The sequence below is a fragment of the Saccopteryx bilineata genome, chromosome 4 (genome assembly GCF_036850765.1).
Source record: "Saccopteryx bilineata isolate mSacBil1 chromosome 4, mSacBil1_pri_phased_curated, whole genome shotgun sequence".
NCBI classification, from domain to species: domain Eukaryota; kingdom Metazoa; phylum Chordata; class Mammalia; order Chiroptera; family Emballonuridae; genus Saccopteryx; species Saccopteryx bilineata.
Window position 1 is genome coordinate 80,286,102 of NC_089493.1, and position 20,416 is coordinate 80,306,517.

The window sequence follows — 20,416 nt, forward strand, 5'->3', positions numbered from 1 at the left end:
GAAATCTAGCTGAACAGAAGTTCTAGAACTAAGGAGACACAGAAGAAGCTGCACTGAGACTGGTAGGAGAGGCAGCGACATGGAATGTATTGAACTCACACTCACATGTGCTGGTTGAAAATGGGAAGAGATATCTCAGTGGCAGAGATCCCCTCAGAAGAACAAGGAGTCCCAGCTCCACACCAGGCCTTGCAGCCCAGCATTTCAGAGGTAAGCAGAGAAGTTCCAATAATCTGGCTGTGAAAACCAGTGTAGATTGTGGCTGAACGAGGCAGGGTCTGCTGGAAACCCAGATGTTTCTCTTAAAGGACTGGCACATAGACTTACTTGGACTTACATACTTTGACCTCCAGTGCTGGGGCAGTGCTTGAGAGGTTACAAGGACATATGGGGAGGAACTGAATTTTTTGGCTCTGGTATGAGGCCTGAAAGATCAGCTTTCTCCCATACATAAGTGCTGGCAGAAGCCGTTATTTCTTTACTGAGCCCTCTTCCTGCAGGCACAGATAGGTGCCATATCTGATTCTCCATCAACCTGACTAATGCTGCTTGCCTTGCTGTGTTAATTCCCTAAGACCCCACCCCACCAACTTGTGGGACCACCCAAGCTGCTTCCAGTGACTTCATAGAAACAGATTTGGCTCATGTTGCATGCAGACTTTCCTAAATTATCTCAAAAGTTCACAAACATCAAATAAGCAGTATCTGGCCTTTGTGTGCCACATACCTCTGGGTGAGTGGCCCCAGGCCAAGCATTAATGGCAACTAAACTTGGTTTGCAGTTTGGCCTCTCCTGGATACCTCCAAGTGCAGCACAAGTAGTAGCCATCTACATATTTCTCTCTAGCTCATGCTGAGTGACCCCAGGAGGGCACAGGTGGTGGCAGACCTTGGCCTGCATCTTTTGGGAGGCCTCAGAGCGAGCGTACCTGGTGGCCAGCTTCAGACCGAGCTATTTCCACAATTTATACACTCAAGGGATGTACTCAGCGTGCACCAGAGTCCACTGAAATGAGTTGGGCTTTGTGGGGTTAATCTTTGCATATCAGATCCTCCACAATAGTTGTGGCCAATCATTGTAGCTGATCAGCCTGGGATCAGTCCCTTCCACTGACATGCCAACAGCAATCAAGGCTCAACTCCAACAAAAGGGTGCATACCTGGAGCATTCAACGCAGTTAACTGGGAAGGCTGTGCCACTGGGCCCAACAGAACACCTACTATATAAGGCTACCCTGCCAAGACTGGGAGATATAAAAGATCTACCTAATATACAGAAACATACACAGAGAAGCATCCAAAATGGGGAGACAAACATGTTCCAAATTAAAGAAAAGGAGAAATCTCCAGAAAAGAAACTAAATGAAATGGAAGCAAGCAAACTACCAGATACAGTGTTCAGAGCAGTGGTTATATGGATGCTCAAGGAACTTAGTGAAAACTTCAACAGCATAAAAAAGTACATAGAAGCTATTTTTAAAAGTCAGAATGAAGAACACAATAGCTGAAATAAAGAATTTACTAGAAGGAATCAACAGCAGATTATTAGATAAAGCAGAGGATCAAATCAGATTTGAAAGACAAGGTAGCAGAAAATACCCAATCAGTGCAGAGGAAAAAAAGAATTTTAAAAAACGAGGGCATTTTAAGTGACCTCTGGGACAACATTAATTGTGACCACATCCACATCATGGAGTACCAAAAGAAGAAGAGAGCAAGGGATTGAAAACCTATTTAAGGAAGTAATGATTGAAAATTTCCCTATCCTGTTGAAGGAAAAAGACATAATACAAGTCTAGGAAGCCTATAAAGTCCCAAACAAGGTGAACCCAAAGAGGCCCACATCAAGACACATCAAAATTAAAATGCCAAAGGTTAAAGACAAAGAATCTTGGCCTAACCAGGTGGTGGCACAATGGATAGAGCATTGGCCTGGAATGCTGAGGACCCAGATTCAAAACCCTGGAGTCACCAGCTTGAGTGCAGGCTCATCTGGCTTGAATGTGAGGTCGCCGGCTTGAGCACGGGATCATAGACATGACCCCATGGTCACTGTCTTGAGCCCAAGGTCACTGGCTTGCGCAAGGGGTCACTGGCTCAGCTGGAGCCACCTGCTCAAGGCACATATGAGAAAGAAATCAATGAACAACTAAGGTGCCTTTGGCTCACTTTTCAGGGTCACTTCTAGGAACCATCCTAAATAATTCAAAATGAAGAAAAATATGTGAGAATCTATTCATCCTGACATAATTTATAATGGTGAAATCAGAAACCACTTAAGTAATTAATAATAGAAGTTACAATAGATTTTATAACTCCTTTATAGATGCCAAGAATTGATAACAAGCACAATGTATAAAAATGTTTGAAAATTCATGAATGGAAAAAGTACAAATTGTGGCCCTGGCTCATTGGTTCAGCGGTCAGAATGTTCACAGGTGTGTGGATGTCCTGGGTTTGACTCCTGGTCAGGGCACACAGGAAAAGTGCCCATCTGCTTCTCCACCCCTTCCCTCCTGAAGCCATGGCTCGATTGGAGAGAGTTGGCCTTTGGCACTGAGGATGGCTCCATGGCCTCCACCTCAGGTGCTAAAAATTGGCTTCAGTTGCAGTAGAGCAAGGGCCCCAGATGGGCAGCATCACCCCCCTAGTGGGCTTGCTGGGTGGATCCCAGTTGGGGCACATGCAGGAGTCTGTCTCTGCCTACCCTCCTCTCACTAAATTAAAAAAGAAAGAAAGAAAAAGCATGAGTGCATATTGTTGGATCCATATACATTTTTTCCAATGTACATTTTTGCATATGAAAACAATGGAAGGGAATATTGTATGGCATGCATTGATTCAATGAACAAATGTGTAACAGTCATCCATCTCTGTCCTAGTTGCATGTACAGTGCTGAGTCCAACATAATCTCTTCTCTCAGTTTACAATCTAGCAGAGAATTATTTTCCAAACTTTTAGTGTCTATTCAACTTTAAAGATGTAGGGAAAAAGAGCAGGGTTTGATTACTTTGGTGTCAAATTCTAGCAAACATGAAGGATCTGAGAATGAGCACCAGGTAAACCCAGCAACTGTAGCTGTAACAACAGTTAGCTTCTGAAATGAAAAAGATGGCATTAGACTGTCATATGGCTGGCTCTCTAAACCTATTTGGATCTTTTTTGTCTTGTACTCTCTCATTCAATAAATTTTCCAACTCTATTGCTTTTATGATTTTTATGATCAGTAACAATCTAGAATTATTAGGATTGTACGAAATTGACCTGTAAAACTGTATTTCACATCCTGCCATTTGTGCCAATGTATTTGTTGCCTGTTTTATACTGCTAGGGGACAGGGATCTTCTGTTATGAGTAATTTCACATAATACCTAACACATTCATGCCTACAATGGAACTCAGAAAAATAAAATAGCATTTTGTGTTGTTAATTATGAAATACTGTTCATTCTCCTTAAACGTGTTATCCTTGGGGTATAAGGATACCGTAGGTGAGACTGGTAAAACATTAAAGCTGGGACAGTAAAAAGTGAAAGGCTAAATTACCAGCTTGTCTGTTTCTTTCCTTTTGAAAATTATAGTCCATAGTGCCTTTTTTTTAAAAGATCAGTGTAAATCCATTTTCTCTAAAAATATTGAATGCCTATTTTTACTTACAGGTGAGGATGTTAAATATATATTTTATCACATATTTTTCTTGATCCTCAGATCCCTCTCTCTAGTTCTTCCTTATTCTATAATGTGTCTGGATGGTTTATTGTAGGTGGCAACAAATAGCTGTGTCTACTTATTTGACATTTTCCTTCTGGGAAGTCGTGCTTTCAACAATGGACTTCAGATGGTATTAGAAGATAAGAGAATTTTGAAAGTGAGTGTGTAAGCTGATTCCTCTGCTAGTAAAATGAGCAGCCAGGTCCTCATTTCTGTGTCTCTGTCTTCTGACACCTTAGGTTATCCATGATTGTCGTTGGCTTTCTGATTGCCTCTCTCATCAGTATGGAGTTATGCTGAATAATGTCTTCGACACACAGGTACGTGCAGGGAAACAAACACTGGATTCAATATACTGTACATAGCTCCTGTAGAAAGTAGGTCTTGTCTGATGAGTGGTTGAAAGTCTTTTTGTATGTATGCCTCATTTCCTCTTATTTCTCATGTAAGATATATGTACAGTATGTGAGATCATTTGGTGAACTGCAAAATCACTACAGAAAAGTTACTTTAAAGTATTTAGGGCCCTGGGCAAGTATTTAGGCTGGCCAAGTAGCTCAGTTTGTTAGGGTGTTGTCCCAATATGCCAAGGTTGAGGGTTTGATCCTCATTCAGGGCATATACAAGAATCAACCAATAAATACATAAATGAGTGGAACAACAAATCAGCATTTCTCTCTTTCTCTTTCCCTCCCTCTCTCCAAAATCAATACATTAAATTTTTTAAAGGGCCCTGGCCGATTGGCTCAGCGGTAGAGCGTCGGCCTGGCGTGCGGGGACCCGGGTTCGATTCCCGGCCAGGGCACATAGGAGAAGCGCCCATTTGCTTCTCCACCGCCCCCCTTCCTCTCTGTCTCTCTCTTCCCCTCCCGCAGCCAAGGCTCCATTGGAGCAAAGATGGCCCGGGCGCTGGGGATGGCTCCTTGGCCTCTGCCCCAGGCGTTAGAGTGGCTCTGGTGGTGGCAGAGTAACGCCCCGGAGGGGCAGAGCGTTGCCCCTGGTGGGCGTGGCGTGTGGATCCCGGTCGGGCGCATGCGGGAGTCTGTCTGACTGTCTCTCCCCGTTTCCAGCTTCAGAAAAATTAAAAAAAAAAAAAAAGAAGTAAATTTTTTAAAAAGTATTTAGACTTTTCCCTTCGTTTTGGCTACAGAATTTGTCAAATAAGAAGCAAGCTTCATACTCTATAACATTCAAAAACTCAAACAATTTGGAGATCATTCAGAAGTCTGACATATGAGGTGAACAATCACATCTCTGCCTTTACCACATGTGTATCAGCTACACCAGTGGCTAGTGGCATCTAGCTCAGGGGTGCAGGCTGTCCTAGATATGCCTCAAAATTCCATTTTGGCCCCAAATAGCCTAAAGATGTGATTTTTTTTCCACTCTAAAGGACCCTAGAGAAATAAGATATTCCTAGACTATACTATCTCTTAGAGCTGGTTTGGCTGTGAGAGCAGGAAAACCAGTAGTTTTAATAACATTCTTTAGGTTTATGCCAGTGAAAGGGAGATCTTGAATATATTTATATAAGCCTGAGAACCTTTGGAGAGGGTTAAACTAATGAATTGGCCAATTACTTTTGAACAGAAATTCCTAAAATTTCAATTTTTTGTTATTATTTGTGATTCAGTTTGCCCTTTACATAACTGCTCATTTACATGTTTCTTGTGGCCTTTCAGGATCTTTCACTCTTACAGAGATTGCTTTTGTGCTTACTCCAAAACGTCAGAGAATTGATCATTGTTCCTTGAAGTCATCAGGCTTCTTGATTAGACCCCATATGTATTGTACAATGAAGACACTGGCATATCTTCCATATACAATATTTTTTAAATTGAATTTATTGGGGAGACACTGGTTAACATAATTATACAGGTTTTAGGAGCCCAATTCTACAATACATCTCTGTACACTATATTGTGTGTTTACTCCTCTTTCTGTATTTTTCTTTTCAGATTTTCATAGTACAAGAAGCAGGCATTGAAAAATATTCCAATTTGTTTTCCTTTAACACAATGTATTAGTTTCCTGTTGTTGTTGTAACAAGTCCCAAATGTAGTGATTTTAAACATTAATTTACTCTCGTATAGTTCTGGAGGTGAGAAGTCTGAAATCATTTTCATTGGGCTAAAGTCAAGGTGTCAGCAGGTCTGCTTTCTTCTGGAGACTGATGCGGGAGGGTCTGTTTCTCTGCTTTTTTCGTTTTCACCTGTGTTCTTTGGCTTGTGCTTCTTTCATCTTCAAAGTGCATCACTCCAGGCCCTGGCCAGTTTGCTCAGTAGATAGAGCATCCTCCCTGCATATGGATGTCCTGGGTTCCATTCCTGGTCAGGGCACACAACAGAAGCGACCATCTGCTTCTCTCTTCCTCCTTCTTCCCCTTCTCTCGCTCTTACTACCCACATAGCCAGTGGCTTGATTGGTTCGAGGATCGCCCTGGGTGCTGAGGATGGCTTGGTTGGTCTGAGTGCATCAGCCTCAGGTGCTAAAAATAGATTGGTACTCAAGCTTTACTCAAGATGGAGGTTGCCAAGTGGATTCTGGTGAGGACACATGCAGGAGTCTCACTGTCTCCCCTCCTCTCACTTAAAAAAGAAAAAGAAGCCTGAGCAGGTGGTTGCACAGCAGATAGAGAGAGCATCGACCTCAGACACTAAGGACACATGTTCAAAACCCTGAAGTCACTGGTTTAGGTGTGGGCTCAACCAGCTTGAGTGCAGGCTCACCAGCTTGAGTGTGGGATCATAGACATGACCCCATGGTCACTGGTTTGAGCCCGCGATCGCTGGCTTGAGCAAGGGGTCACTGGCTCAGCTGGAGTCCCCCTGGTCAAGGCATATATGAATAAGCAATCAATGAACAACTAAGGTGCCACAACTATGATTTGATGCTTCTCATCTCTCTCCCTCTCTGTCTGTCCCTCTCTCTCTCTTTCTTGCTAAAAAGAAAAAAAGCGCATCACTCCAATGTCTGCTGCCATTGTAAAATCTCCGTTTGCCTTCCTGAGAACTTTTGTGATTACATTTAGGGTCCATCCAGATAATTCAAGATAATCTCCCTATCTCAAGATCCTTAACTGAGCCTGACCAGGCGGTGGCGCAGTGGATAAAGCGTCGGACTGGTATGCAGAGGACCCAGGTTCAAGACCCGGAGGTCGCCAGCTTGAGCGCGGGCTTATCTGGCTTGAGCAAAAAGGTCACGAGCTTGGACCCAAGGTCGCTGGCTCCAGCAAGGGGTTACTCGGTCTACTGAAGGCCCGCGGTCAAGGCACATATGAGAAAGTAATCAATGAACAACTAAGGTGTCACAACAAAAAACTGATGATTGATGCTTCTCATCTCTCTCCATTTGTCTGTCTGTCCCTACCTATTCCTCATCCCTCTCTCTGACTCTCTCTCTGTCCCTGTAAAACAAAAAACAAAAAACAAACAAACAAACAAAAGATCCTTAACTGAATTATATAGCTCCAAAGTCCATTTTGCCACATAAAATAATATTCATAGGTTCTAGGAGTTAGGATGTAGATATCTTTAGGGGCCATTATTTAGCCTTTCATACACAGATAAATAATTATTTTAATTCTTAATATTAGCTTTTCTTACCAAAACTTTAATGGAGTTGCTAATAAGTAATAAAAATAATTATTTCACTTTATTTTATTTTGAGAGAGAGAGTGAGAAAGACAGAAAGGGAGATAGAGGGTGAAAAGCATCAACTCATAGTTGCTTTCACTTTAGTTGTACATTGAACTTCTTATATATGTCTTGACCAGGGCCATGCTAGTGTCCCCTTGCTCAAACCAGCGACCTTAGGCTTTTCATGCCTGCAACCTTTGTGCTCAGGCTGGTGAGCACTTGGCCTGACCAGTGGTGGTGCAGTAGATAGGGCATTGATCTGGGACACTGAGGCCCCAGGTTAAAAACCCTGAGGTCACTGGCTTGAGTGCAGGTTCACCAGCTGAGCACAGGGTCCTTGACTTGAGCACAGGGTCCCCGACTTGAGCACGGGGTCCCCAGCTTGAGCATGGGATCATCAACATGATCTCATGATCATTGGCTTGAGCCCAAGGTTGCTGGCTTGAGCAAATGGTTCACTGGCTTGACCAGGAGGCCCCCCACCCCGCTGCCCCGGTCAAGGCACATATGAGAAACAGTCAACGAACAACTAAAGTGATGCAACTACAAGTTGATGCTTCTCATATCTCTCCTTTCTGATCTGTCTCACTAGAAAAAAAAAAGCTGTTGAGCATTAGGATTGTGTGGACCATCCCCTGCTCAAGACAGCGACCTCAGGGTTTTGGGTTGATGCTTTATACACTGTGCCACCACTGGTCAGGCAATAATAAAAACAATCCTTTAATTTTCCTCTTCCTGTTCCCCGTTATGAAATGCACCAAAAAATAATGACCATAAGGTAGGCAAATAAAAGAAGTGGAAAAGAAAGCACACAAGGACACATTAAAATCCTTTTTAAAAACATTTTTTCGCCCTGGCCTGTTGGCTCAGCAGTAGAGCGTCGGCCTGGCGTGCGGGGGACCCGGGTTTGATTCCCGGCCAGGGCACATAGGAGAAGTGCCCATTTGCTTCTCCACCCCCCCTCCTTCCTCTCTGTCTCTCTCTTCCCCTCCTGCAGCCAAGGCTCCATTGGAGCAAAGATGGCCCGGGCGCTGGAGATGGCTCCTTGGCCTCTGCCCCAGACGCTAGAGTGGCTCTGGTCGTGGCAGAGCATCCCCCCTAGAGGGGAAGAGCATCGCCCCCTGGTGGGCAGAGCTTCGCCCCTGGTGGGCGTGCCGGGTGGTCCGGTGCATGCGGGAGTCTGTCTATCTCTCCCCGTTTCCAGCTTCAGAAAAAATAAATTAATAAATAAATTAATTAATTAAAAAAAATTTTCACTCATAAGTTTAGAATAAGTTGATTGTATAATTTTAAATTTTCATGTGGTCTTTGGAGAAAATGATATTTAAAGACATTTCTCTAAATTTTTCTGCTCTTTCTGCCAAGAGATAGCTCTATGTATATATTCTACAGACAGGTTTGTCTTTTTTTTTTTTAATGCTACAGGTGGCAGATGTCCTTCAATTTTCCATGGAAACTGGCGGCTTTCTTCCAAACTGCATCAGTACTTTACAGGAGAGTTTAATCAGACACCTTAAAGTAGCCCCTAAATATCTCTCCTTTCTGGAAGAGAGACAAAAACTGATTCAGGTGAGTATTAAAGGATGTTCCATATGAGATTACTTTTTTCAAGTTGTTTCTGAGTGGTGTTATCAGAATATTCTATAGAGAAATGACAGGTACTATGTAAGCATATGAGTATTGCTAAAATTTTAGTTGTTCCCAATGAAAACAGTTTGTTGTGCTGGTTTTTACACCTAGAAGTTATGAGGACTTTTATTCCTGGCACTGCAGCTGGTCTGGGGGACCCTGGTGTGGGGCTGGGACCCCTCATTCCCCAGGGGATACCTCTGTAGCTGAGATATGCCTTCCAATTTTTATCTATGACATGTGGATGTGGAACCAGCCCATCTGCCTGTCTGCCCCTTGTACCAGTCTTGATGTAGCTTCTTCTTTAATTCCCTTGTTGTAGGACTTCATTCTGCCAGATTTCAGAAGGTTCTGAATAATGGTTGTTCTGCAGTTGTAATTTTGATTTGATTGTGAGAGGAGGTGTGTACTGCATTTTCCTACGCTGGCATCTTGCCTGGAAGTCTTTGTTGTTTGTCAATTTAAAAGCATTCTGAAATACATTTTTAAGTTGGGAGAAAAAGTGATTAGGTCCGGAATTTGAATTAAGTAATAGAATGAAAACAATCTCAATTCTTTCTCCCAAAGTAAGGTAAATTTTATTTAGCTTCTGATAGTCTTGCATGCCAAACTGAGTTCTAGACCATCTTGGCTATAATTTTGGCCATATAACCAAGTCTGCTGTCTCCAGTTCTAAATAAGTCCTGATTTCTCTCTCCCCTCTTTCTCCCTCCATCCCTATCCCTGTCTTTCTCTGTTTCCCCTGAATGTCCCCCGCCCCTCCCCCCCCACACACACACTGTATAAACAAAGTGTAGCCTGGACCAGGCGGTAGCACAGTAGATAGAACATTGGACTGGGACACAGAGGCCCCAGGTTTGAAACCCTGAGGTTGCCGGCTTGAGCACAGATCACCAGGTTGAACCCAAGGTCTCTGGCTGGAGCAAAGGTTCACTCAGTCTGCTGTAGCCCCCGGTCAAGGCATCTATGAGAAAGCAATCAATGAACAAGTAAGGTGCCACAACAAAGAATTGATACCTCTCACCTCTCTCCCTTCCTGTCTGTCTGTCCCTGTCTTCCCCCCCCCTCTCTGTTTCCGTCACACACAAAAAAGTATATGTATGTTATATATTCTCAGAAGACTATCTATGTGAAAATAGAAGGTAATAATTGAGAACAATGACAATAATAGCGTTTTATGTTAAACAAAAACCAGTTATTTTTCTTTAAAGTTTTGCTCATTATTCAGAAAAAATCATTTTGATGTCTCTAGGAAAATACAGAAGTGTGGTTCACAAGACCTCTTTCACCCTCCTTACTGAAAATTTTGGCCCTAGAAGCCACCTACCTGCTTCCTCTGCGCTTGGTACTCTTGGATGAGATGATGTCTGACCTAACAACTGTGGTGGACAGGTACCTAAACACCTGCCGAGAAGGGTCTGCAGACCGGCTCGGAGGCATGGAGGTAGGTGCAGCTCATTGTGGCTGTGTTTTGAGGACTTCTGCTTCTGCCTTATTCCTCATGGAGGGCACAATGATACCCACTCTTCACAGCTGCAGCAAAATTCATAAGGCATACTTGGTGATAAATATTTTTGATGGAGCTGTAGCTTGGGCTTAATTCATCCTCTTGAGCATTTTTTACAATATTAAATTATGTTTCCAATAAATAGTTCTATGAAAGAATGGAAAATTTTAAGATTTCATGAGTTATTTTTATGACTCTAGTACAATATATGAAAACTACAGACCAAGAATAGCTCTGGTCCTATTGCCCTAATAGAGAAACTATTGCCCTAAGGCCAAATCTGACCCACGGCCTATTTTTGTACAGCTCACAAGCTAACAATGGTTTTTTACAGTTTTGAAGGATTGTAAGAAAAAAAAAATGTATGCAACAGAGACAGTTTGTGACTCACAAAGATTAAAATACTTCCTAATTCACTCCTTATGTAAAAGTTTGCAAGCTACTAGATTCTTACTTAGGAATTTTGACGCAGAATCCTAAATACAATACTATGTAGCATTCTTGGTACCAAACCGGGTTAGATGTATTTTACTTTTCTTTTAATGTGTCACTGGATTCTATTTGGAATCATGGTTTAATATTAGGGAACTCCACTTTACTAGAGTCAAGAAAGTCTTATGATTATCTCATAAATACGAAAAAAATTTATTTTATAACTTTTTTTGTATTCTGCTCTCACTTTTTAACAACAACAACAAAAAACCCCAAACATAAAAATCCTTACATACCTTCTTTGATTGGAGAAATTTTTTTTTTCTGAAGTTGGAAACGGGAAGGCAGTCAGACAGACTCCCACATGCGCCCGACCGGGATCCACCCGGCATGCCCACCAGGGGGCGATGTTCTGCCCATCTGGAGCATCGCTCTGCTGCAACCAGAGCCATTCTAGCGCCTGAGGCAGAGGCCACAGAGCCATCCTCAGCGCCCGGGCCAACTTTGCTCCAATGGAGCCTTAGCTGCAGGAGGGGAAGAGAGACACAGAGAGGAAGGAGAGGGGGAGGGGTGGAGAAGCAGATGGGTGCTTTTCCTGTGTGCCCTGGCTGGGAATCAAACCTGGGATTCCTGCACACCAGGCTGATGCTCTACCACTGAGCCAACCAGCCAGGGTGATTGGAGAATTTTAATTTTTTAAATTTATCATTGTAAAACCAAGGACAATTTTTGTAACTTTTTTGTATTTTGCTCTCACTATTTAATGCTATTATTTTGCATGCATTACTAAGGTTTGAATAGATACTTTAACATGATAAAACATATCTCAAGGAAGAAGACTACGCACTGTTTAATTGGGACCACTAGAAGCATTCCCATTCATATAAAGGAAAAAAATTTAATGGTGACTATTACCACTACTTTACTATTTTTAAAAGTTATAGCCAAAGAAAATTTTTGAAGAGATGAACTATAGACACTGAATAGGAGGAATCAATTATGCCATGCCTATGATACAGCTGAAAACTGAAGAGAATCAACTGAAAAAGACAGCCCAAACCAAAAGACAACTTAGTTAAGTGGAAACAAATATAAAAATTAATAGCTTTTCTATATCCATATACACAACTAGAAAATACAATGAAAGAAAACATCAATTTATAACTGTAACAAAAAAGATAGATTACCTAGAAATAAGTCTAAAAAGAAATGTGGAATATGGAGATGAAGAAAACATTAAAATTTACTGAATGACATAAGAGAGAACCTGAATGGGAACTCCACATATTTTAAGCTATCAAGCATTCCTAAATTAACCTTTGAATTTAACTCTATTCCAAGAAAAATATTAACACCAGCATTATTTTGTCAACATCTCGTAACTACCATTCTATTCTCTTTCTATAATAGTAGTGTTTTTTTTTTCCCACATGTGATACCATACAGCAGCATATGTATTTTCCGATGGCTCTAGGTGACCCCTGTGTTTTGGTTGTTCGACCCCCACCGGGGTCGCGACCCACAGGTAGAGAACCGCTGCCATACAGTATTTGTCTTTCTCTGTCTGGCTTATTTTACTTAGCATAATACCCTCCAGATCCATCCATGTTGTTGCAAATGGCAGGATTTCCTTCTTTTTATGGCTGAATAATATTCCATTGTGTGTATATATAGACCACTTCTTAATTCATTCATTGATTAAGTGTTAACCTTGATTGACACATTGTTTCCATATCCTGGCTATTGTGAATAATGCAATGTAAATGGGAGTGCTGATATCTCTTTAAGACAGTGATTTTATTTCCTTTGGCTATATAACCAGATATAGGATTACTGGACTACATGGTAATTTTAGTTTTAGTTTTTTGAGGAGCTGCCATACTGTTTTTCACAATGGCCATACCAATTTACATTTCCACAAACACCATATCAGAGTTTCCTTTTCTCTACATATGTCCCCCAAAGCACCTTTCTCTTGTCTTCTTGATGATAGTAATCCTATCTGTGTGAGGTAATATCTCATTGTGGTTTTGATTTGCATTTTCCTGATTATTAGTGTTATCAGAGCATCTTTTCATATGTCTATTGGTCATTTAAATGCCTTCTTTGGGAAAATGTCTTATTTAGGTCTTTTGCTCATTTTTAATTGGATTATTTTTTCTTTTACTATTCAGTGCTAGGAGTATATGCTTTTCTGTGAATCAGAGAGATCCTCAGAACTCTTAAAAAATTAATAGATTTGCCCTGGCCGGTTGGCTCAGCGGTAGAGTGTCGGCCTAGCGTGCAGAGGACCCGGGTTCGATTCCCGGCCAGGGCACACAGGAGAAGCGCCCATTTGCTTCTCCACCCCTCCGCCGTGCCTTCCTCTCTGTCTCTCTCTTCCCCTCCCACAGCTGAGGCTCCATTGGAGCAAAGATGGCCCGGGTGCTGGGGATGGCTCTGTGGCCTCTGCCTCAGGCGCTAGTGTGGCTCTGGTCGCAACATGGCGACGCCCAGGATGGGCAGAGCATCGCCCCCTGGTGGGCAGAGCATCACCCCATGGTGGGCGTGCTGGGTGGATCCCAGTCGGGCGCATGCGGGAGTCTGTCTGACTGTCTCTCCCTGTTTCCAGCTTCAGAAAAATGCAAAAAAAAAAAATAATAATAAATAAATAATAGATTTGCCTGACCTGGTGGTGGCGCAGTGGATAGAGCGTCGGACTGGGATGCGGAAGGACCCAGGTTCGAGACCCCGAGGTTGCCAGCTTGAGTGCGGGCTCATCTGGTTTGAGCGAGGCTCACCAGCTTGGACCCAAGGCCCCTGGCTCCAGCAAGGGGTTGCTCGGTCTGCTGAAGGCCCGCGGTCAAGGCACATGTGAGAAAGCAATCAGGCCCTGGCCGGTTGGCTCAGTGGTAGAGCGTCGGCCTGGCAAGCAGAAGTCCCTGGTTCGATTCCTGGCCAGGGCACACGGGAGAGGTGCCCATTTGCTTCTCCACCCCTCCCCCTCTCCTTCCTCTTTGTCTCTCTCTTCCCCTCCTGCAGCGAGGCTCCATTGGAGCAAAGATGGCCCGGGCGCTGGGGATGGCTCCTTGGCCTATGCCCCAGGTGCTGGAGTGGCTCTGGTCGCAACAGAGCAACGCCCCGGAGGGGCAGAGCATCGCCCCCTGGTGGGCAGAGCGTCGCCCCCTGGTGGGCGTGCCGGGTGGATCCCAGTCAGGCGCATGCGGGAGTTTGTCTGACTGTCGCTCCCGTTTCCAGCTTCTGAAAAAAAAAAGAAAGCAATCAAAGAACAACTAAGGTGTTGCAACGCGCAATGAAAAACTAATGATTGATGCTCCTCATCTCTCTCCGTTCCTGTCTGTCTGTCCCTGTCTATCCCTCTCTCTGACTCACTCTCTGTCTCTGTAAAAAATAAATAAATAAAATTAAAAAAAATTAATAGATTTGACTTTAAAATTTGACATACAAATTATTGTGTAGCGAAATAACTGTGAACAAAGTCAAAGGTGAGCAATATGGGAAAACATATTTACCTCCTGTAATATAGAAGAAGTTTTCTTAATATATTCATTATTGTAATATTTATGTAATCACAGTTGGAAAGGAGACATACTTTTCAATGTATAATCTTAATACATAAAGATATACACAGAAAACTGTATTCTAAATATTTACTTGAAAAATAGTACTACCATAGTTAAAGACACTAGAGGGTGCTATAAGAATACATTTGAATAGATTCTCATTTGCCAAATACTGTTAAGTATAGCAGAAATGATTTTAAGGCATGTTCAAAATTTTAGTTATAGTAGACTTGAGCTCTTTTCTCTTCTTAGCCTACGTGTATGGAGCTTCCAGAGGAACTGCTTCAATTCAAGGCCTTCCGGAAGCAGCGCAGAGAGAAAGCTACAAAAGAATATAGGATGAATGCACTGGGACTCCTAATAAGGACAGAGCTACATCCAAAGAAATCAATGACAGAGACAACAAGGAAAGAGCAAAAAGTAGGAAGTTTCTTACTTTGTAAAAATTCTAGGCTAGATAAAGCTTCAGATTTTACATCTCATGAGGATGTAAATTTTCTGAAAGAAGCTAAGAGTAAACAAACTACAATAGAACCTCCATGTTTACTTCCTGTAAAGCAAGAAGTCTGTGAGGATGTCAGTAATAAAATCATTTGCCCTGAGTCAGAGAAGTTGGAGGAACAGAGAATGAATCAGAAAGAACATCGTAAGATACTCAAACAGGAATTTCAAGCAAGTTTATCTTTGAAAGAGGAAATACAATTACTGATGGTAGAAAACAAAGAAGATCTAAAATGCACAAAACAAGGTGTTTCAGTGTCTCCTTCCCTTCCTCAGGAAAACAGAGTGCCTCCAACTGACACCTTTCATCCTTTTAGAAAATCTGTGCTTCCCACACTTCCTCCCTGTCCATCTTTGGAGGAGACTGATCCCTGGATCAGTTCTTCAGATCTCCCTTAGAGATCTGCAATTTGTTCTTTAGGCCGCAAAGGTGACTTATTTCCCCTAACGTCAGGGCTTTCCCGAGTGCTTAAGTTTCTCATGTTAAAATTTAGTTAGGCCTCAGTCATAGGCTTCAGGAAAAATTACATCTCCTTGCTTACACCTACATTCCTGGAATTTGATTAGGACGGGAATGAATAAATAATGGAAGAAGTGAATTTTCTGATTATGTTACTGGGCAAAAGAAGAAATGTTCCCAGTGACCAGAGTGAGTTATTTCTCCTATCTTGGATTTAGAAGATTTGAAGAAGGGAAAAATCTTGGGTTTAATAGCTCTAAGACTTTATACTTTTAAATTTTTGTTGTGTTTTTTTGGTTTGAAGAGAGTTGGTAAAACTCTTAGCTGTAAGTTTAAAAATAATTGGTACCTGACAACTTTATTATTATTTTTGCCTTTTAAAATACTAAATTTGTCAATTATACCTCAATAAAGCTGACAGATATTAACTTTATGTTTGAATTTTTATTGTTTTGTCTGTCATATGTCATAGACAAACAACAGTTAATGTTATTATAGGAAGCAATATTCCAGTTTTAATTTCTTTTTAGTCTATTTACTTTTAGGATATGTCCATTTTTATGACAAAGCTAGAGTTTAAGTCTATAATGTAAATTTGAAATTTGATTCCACTCTTTGTTTGGAGTTGGTATACTTTCTTAGGGTGAAAGGAAGGAAACTTGTACCAAGCCTTTTTTTTATAATGATACTTGCAAGTTGCTCACATTCTTTTGTGTACAATAACCAGTGAACCTGTGTTGACATTAGGTTATCTCTTACAGTTCTTAATTGGGTCAGGGTAGGAATAAATTGAAACATTATCTGGATTTCTTGGTTCAAAGTCCAGTTTAGAAATATGTAATTAGACTTTTACAGGACTCTATTATTTATTGCACTTAGGGAAAACTTAGGGACAATCTATGATTAGGAACACCCTTGACTGCATCAGCTGATTCAATTATGAATTCCACTAAAAGCAAACCTTTGTCCTTCCAAACTTCTGAGCCCAGATCTAGTTTAAAGTTAAGGTGAAGACAGGCCCAAGAGCATTTGGCTCAGCCCTGATTTTTTTTTTTTTTTAAGAGAGAGAGAGGAAAAGACAGACAAAAAGGGTGAGAGATGAGAAACACCAACCTTGTAGTTGCTGTACCTTAGTTGTTCATTGATCGCTTTCTCATATGTGTCTTGACAGAGGGGCGGGCTCCAGCGGAGCCAGTGACCCCTTGCTCAAGCTGATGACCTTGGGTTCAAACCAGCGACCTTGGGCTTAAGCCAGTGATTTTAGGGCTTAAGCTGGTGACCTCAGAGTTTTAAACCTGGGTTCTCTGGGTCCCAGTCCAACTATCTACTGTACCAACACGTGGTCAGGTAGGTCATTTGTCTTTAGTTTAGAACAGGGGTAGTCAACCTTTTTATACCTATCGCCCGCTTTTGTATCTCTGTTAGTAGTAAAATTTTCTAACCGCTCACCGGTTCCACAGTAATGGTGATTTGTAAAGTAGGGAAGTAACTTTACTGTATAAAATTTATAAAGCAGAGTTAAAGCATATAATAATAATTACTTACCAAGTACTTTATATCAGATTTTCGCTAAGTTTGGTAGAATAAATCTTTGTAAAACTTACTGTAGTTAAATCTATGTTTTTATTTATACTTTGATTGCTCCACTACCGCTCACCATGAAAGCTGGAACGCCCATTAGTGGGCGGTAGGGACCAGGTTGACTACCACTGGTTTAGAAGGTCATTTGGGGCCAGGGAAGTTTCTGGTTCAGAATGTGATTAATCTAGGTTTACTCTGGAAAGGGCATGAATTCCTATGAAATTCCTGGAATTGATTTTTAGCTTTATGGCACCATTAAGTTACCCCTCACCCCCCCCACACACACACACCAACACAACATTATATATATATGCTACAAAGAAAAATGTAATATTCTTTATATTTATAAGATGATTCTTCTTTCATTATGTATGTTTTATGACTATACTTAAAAAGAACAGTAGGACTGAGTTGGACTTTTGCTGGGCTGCTCAATGTGGTAGCCATTGGCCATATATGGTTATTTAAAATTAAATTCAGTTCCTCGGTTGCACTTGCCATATTTCTAGTACTTGATAATCACATGTGCCCAGTGGCTACCATATTGAACATTGCAAATATACAACATTTCTCTCATTTCAGGAAGTTCCATCAGTCATTGCTATTTGAGTATTTTAACTCCCATATTAAATGAGTCTTTGAGTTTCATTGCAGCATTTTGTCAGGGAAACACTTGTATTCCTGGAATTGCATTTTCCCCCACATCCTCAACTAGCCTGGAGTGCCTACCTACTGTAACTCATGTGTGCGGTCAGATTCTACCATGAAGTTTTGTCCTTTGCTAGACAGAGTGTAAAAATCCCTGGGTTGGTCAAGCCCCATTGCCAGTGCTCTGTACTATAACTCAGATTTCTCATCTAAATTTTGCTCAGAATTTGGGAAAATGCTGAGTTCTTAACCCAACCCGTGGTTAAGTTCTTTATTGACTGAATTTTTCTAGTTGAGAGCTCATAAACCATACAGCCTGCTTTCCCAAACTGTTGGGGTTTTGCTTCAGTCTACACAAATTTTCTGCATCCTACTCAGGTCGACATTTTTGATCTGACCTTTCTGTACATAAACTACAATTAGAGATTCTTACAAATAATCTGACCTTTTTAGTTTGGTGTAAAGCCAATAGGCACGGTCACTATCACAGCAGCCTGGCCCATGCAGGTTCGCATTGGATTCGGACAGATGGTAATGAATCAATGGAGCCAAGAACTGGTGGGCCATCATCTTTAATCCTAGCTTGCACCCGGCGGGCAAGTAAAAACACACACTGGGCTCCAAAACCCACTCATTCAGTGCTCACAAAGCTACTGACTTATCCGAGTTTCCTAGAATCAAAGGTTTCTAACCTCACCAGTCTCATTCACCTCTGTTCCCCATCTCCTCTCTGCACAAACTGGCTTTTACTTCTGTCATCTTGGCTGCTTCTCCACTCCTCCGCGTGGCCTTTCTCTGCTCTCTGCTCTCTCCTCTAATGCTAATCTCAGGAACCAAGAGAGAGCAAGCTCCCGGTCTGCTCCCATTTTATAGTGTAGAAATCAAAACCTTTAATCCAATATACAAACAAAGAAGTCCCTGATACAAAGTCACTCATCGGAGGCATAATGGGATTCCTCATGAGATTGCACCACCCTACATCAAAAAGAGTGGGAAAGGCCTAGTCCTAAAACCAAGCCCCAAGTTACAAGGATCCTGCCTGCCCACATCCCGCCCCCAACACACATTAATACAGTCATGCCCATCCCAATCACCTGGACATCCGGCTTCCATGTGGGCAGCATCATCTTTAACAAAGTGAACATAATATATTTTATCTGCCTGACATTTGGGAATTAGAAAACAGAGATAAATGACTTCCCTGAACCAAAATATAGCACTGAGAATAGAACCAGTGTTTCTTGCTTCTTGGTCCATTCAATGTTCTCTCAACTATAGTTTGAAAAATCACTGCAGCAGCTTTGCCTCAAATCTGGCTGTGGGCTTGATAAATCCTATCATAACACAATAGAAATGTCTCATTGTTTTGACACAAAACAATTTGCCAGCAGCAAACTGAGATGAGGTCTAGAACAAACTGAGAGAATCTGGGAGGAAATAACCAGGTATACTTATCAAAAAGGCATTTATACTGTATTATAAAAGTAATACTTTACATAAAATTTAAAAGATAAAGACAAAATATATTCTGCCTAACCGGGCGGTGCCGCAGTGGATAGAGCCTTGGACTGGGATGTGGAAGGACCCAGGTTCGAGACCCCGAGGTCGCCAGCTTGAGCGCGGGCTCATCTGGCTTGAGCAAAAAAAAAAAGCTCACCAGCTTGGACCCAAGGTCACTGGCTCAAGCAAGGGGTTACTCGGGCTGCTGAAGGCCTGTGGTCAAGGCATATATGGGAAAGCAATCAATGAACAACTAAGGCGCCGCAACGAAAAACTGATGATTGATGTTTCCATTCTCTCCCCTTTCCTGTCTGTCTGTCCCTGTCTGACTCTCTCTCTCTGTTCCTGTAAATAAATAAATAAATAAATAAAATAAAATAAAATAAATATTTATATATATATATATATTCAACTATCATCCCACATTATACAACCCTTCCTAGCACTTTGACATTAACTTTCAATTTTCTTTCTACATACATACACACACCTGATACATAGTCATACTATACAGTAAACACACTTATTGTGCTTTTCTTTTTTAGGTGAGAGGAGGGGAGATAATGAGGCAGAGGTTCACATGCACCCCAAGCAAGATTCATCTGCCAACGCCCTTCTGGGGTCGATGCTTGTATCAACTGAGCTATTTTTTAGTGCCTGAGGCTGATGTGTTCCAATGGTGCTGTCCTCAGGGCCTGGGGCCAGGCTGATGTGTTCCAATGGTGCTGTCCTCAGGGCCTGGGGCCATGCATGCTTTAACCTCAGCAACCCGAGGCCACTGGCTTCGGGAGGGGAAGAGAAAAAGAAGGGTAGAGGGAAGGAGGGAGAAGCAGATGGTTGCTTCTCCTGCGTGCCCTGTTGCCAGGCCAATGCTCTATCCACTGAGCCACTGGCCAGGGCCGATTGTGCTTTTTATAGCATATATTTTTCCATATTATAATCCTAATAGCCAACATTTTAAATAGATGTTTTATTTTAAAACTCACATGCTGATAAATAGAATTAGGAAAATAAGAGAAATTTACTCTTTATCTCTCCAGCCTGACAAAAAAAGCATGTAACATTTTTGTTAATATTATACACATGTATATAAACCCAGCAGTTGTGTTAGGCTTGTTCACGGGGATACCAGCTGCAGCACTTTGCCTGATTGGTGCGTGGGTGCATAGCAGTGCCACATGTGTATGGCCTATATAAGCCTCTGGGTGCTTACACTCGAGAGAGATGGGAGATTGCGGATGTGTG

At 41.9% G+C, this 20,416-nt stretch overlaps 1 protein-coding gene across 1 annotated transcript in view; it reads left to right on the forward strand.

The window, feature by feature from the left end:
* Window positions 1–15,669, forward strand: part of EXD1 (exonuclease 3'-5' domain containing 1) — a 72,464-nt gene extending 56,795 nt beyond the window's left edge. Inside the window, exons 8-12 of the mRNA XM_066276015.1 lie at window positions 3,765–3,869; window positions 3,952–4,032; window positions 8,776–8,919; window positions 10,232–10,423; window positions 14,734–15,669. Of these exons, the coding sequence (XP_066132112.1) occupies window positions 3,765–3,869; window positions 3,952–4,032; window positions 8,776–8,919; window positions 10,232–10,423; window positions 14,734–15,381 (1,170 nt within the window). The 3' untranslated portion in view covers window positions 15,382–15,669. The remainder of the gene's footprint in view (window positions 1–3,764; window positions 3,870–3,951; window positions 4,033–8,775; window positions 8,920–10,231; window positions 10,424–14,733) is intronic.
* Window positions 15,670–20,416: the final 4,747 nt, after the last annotated feature.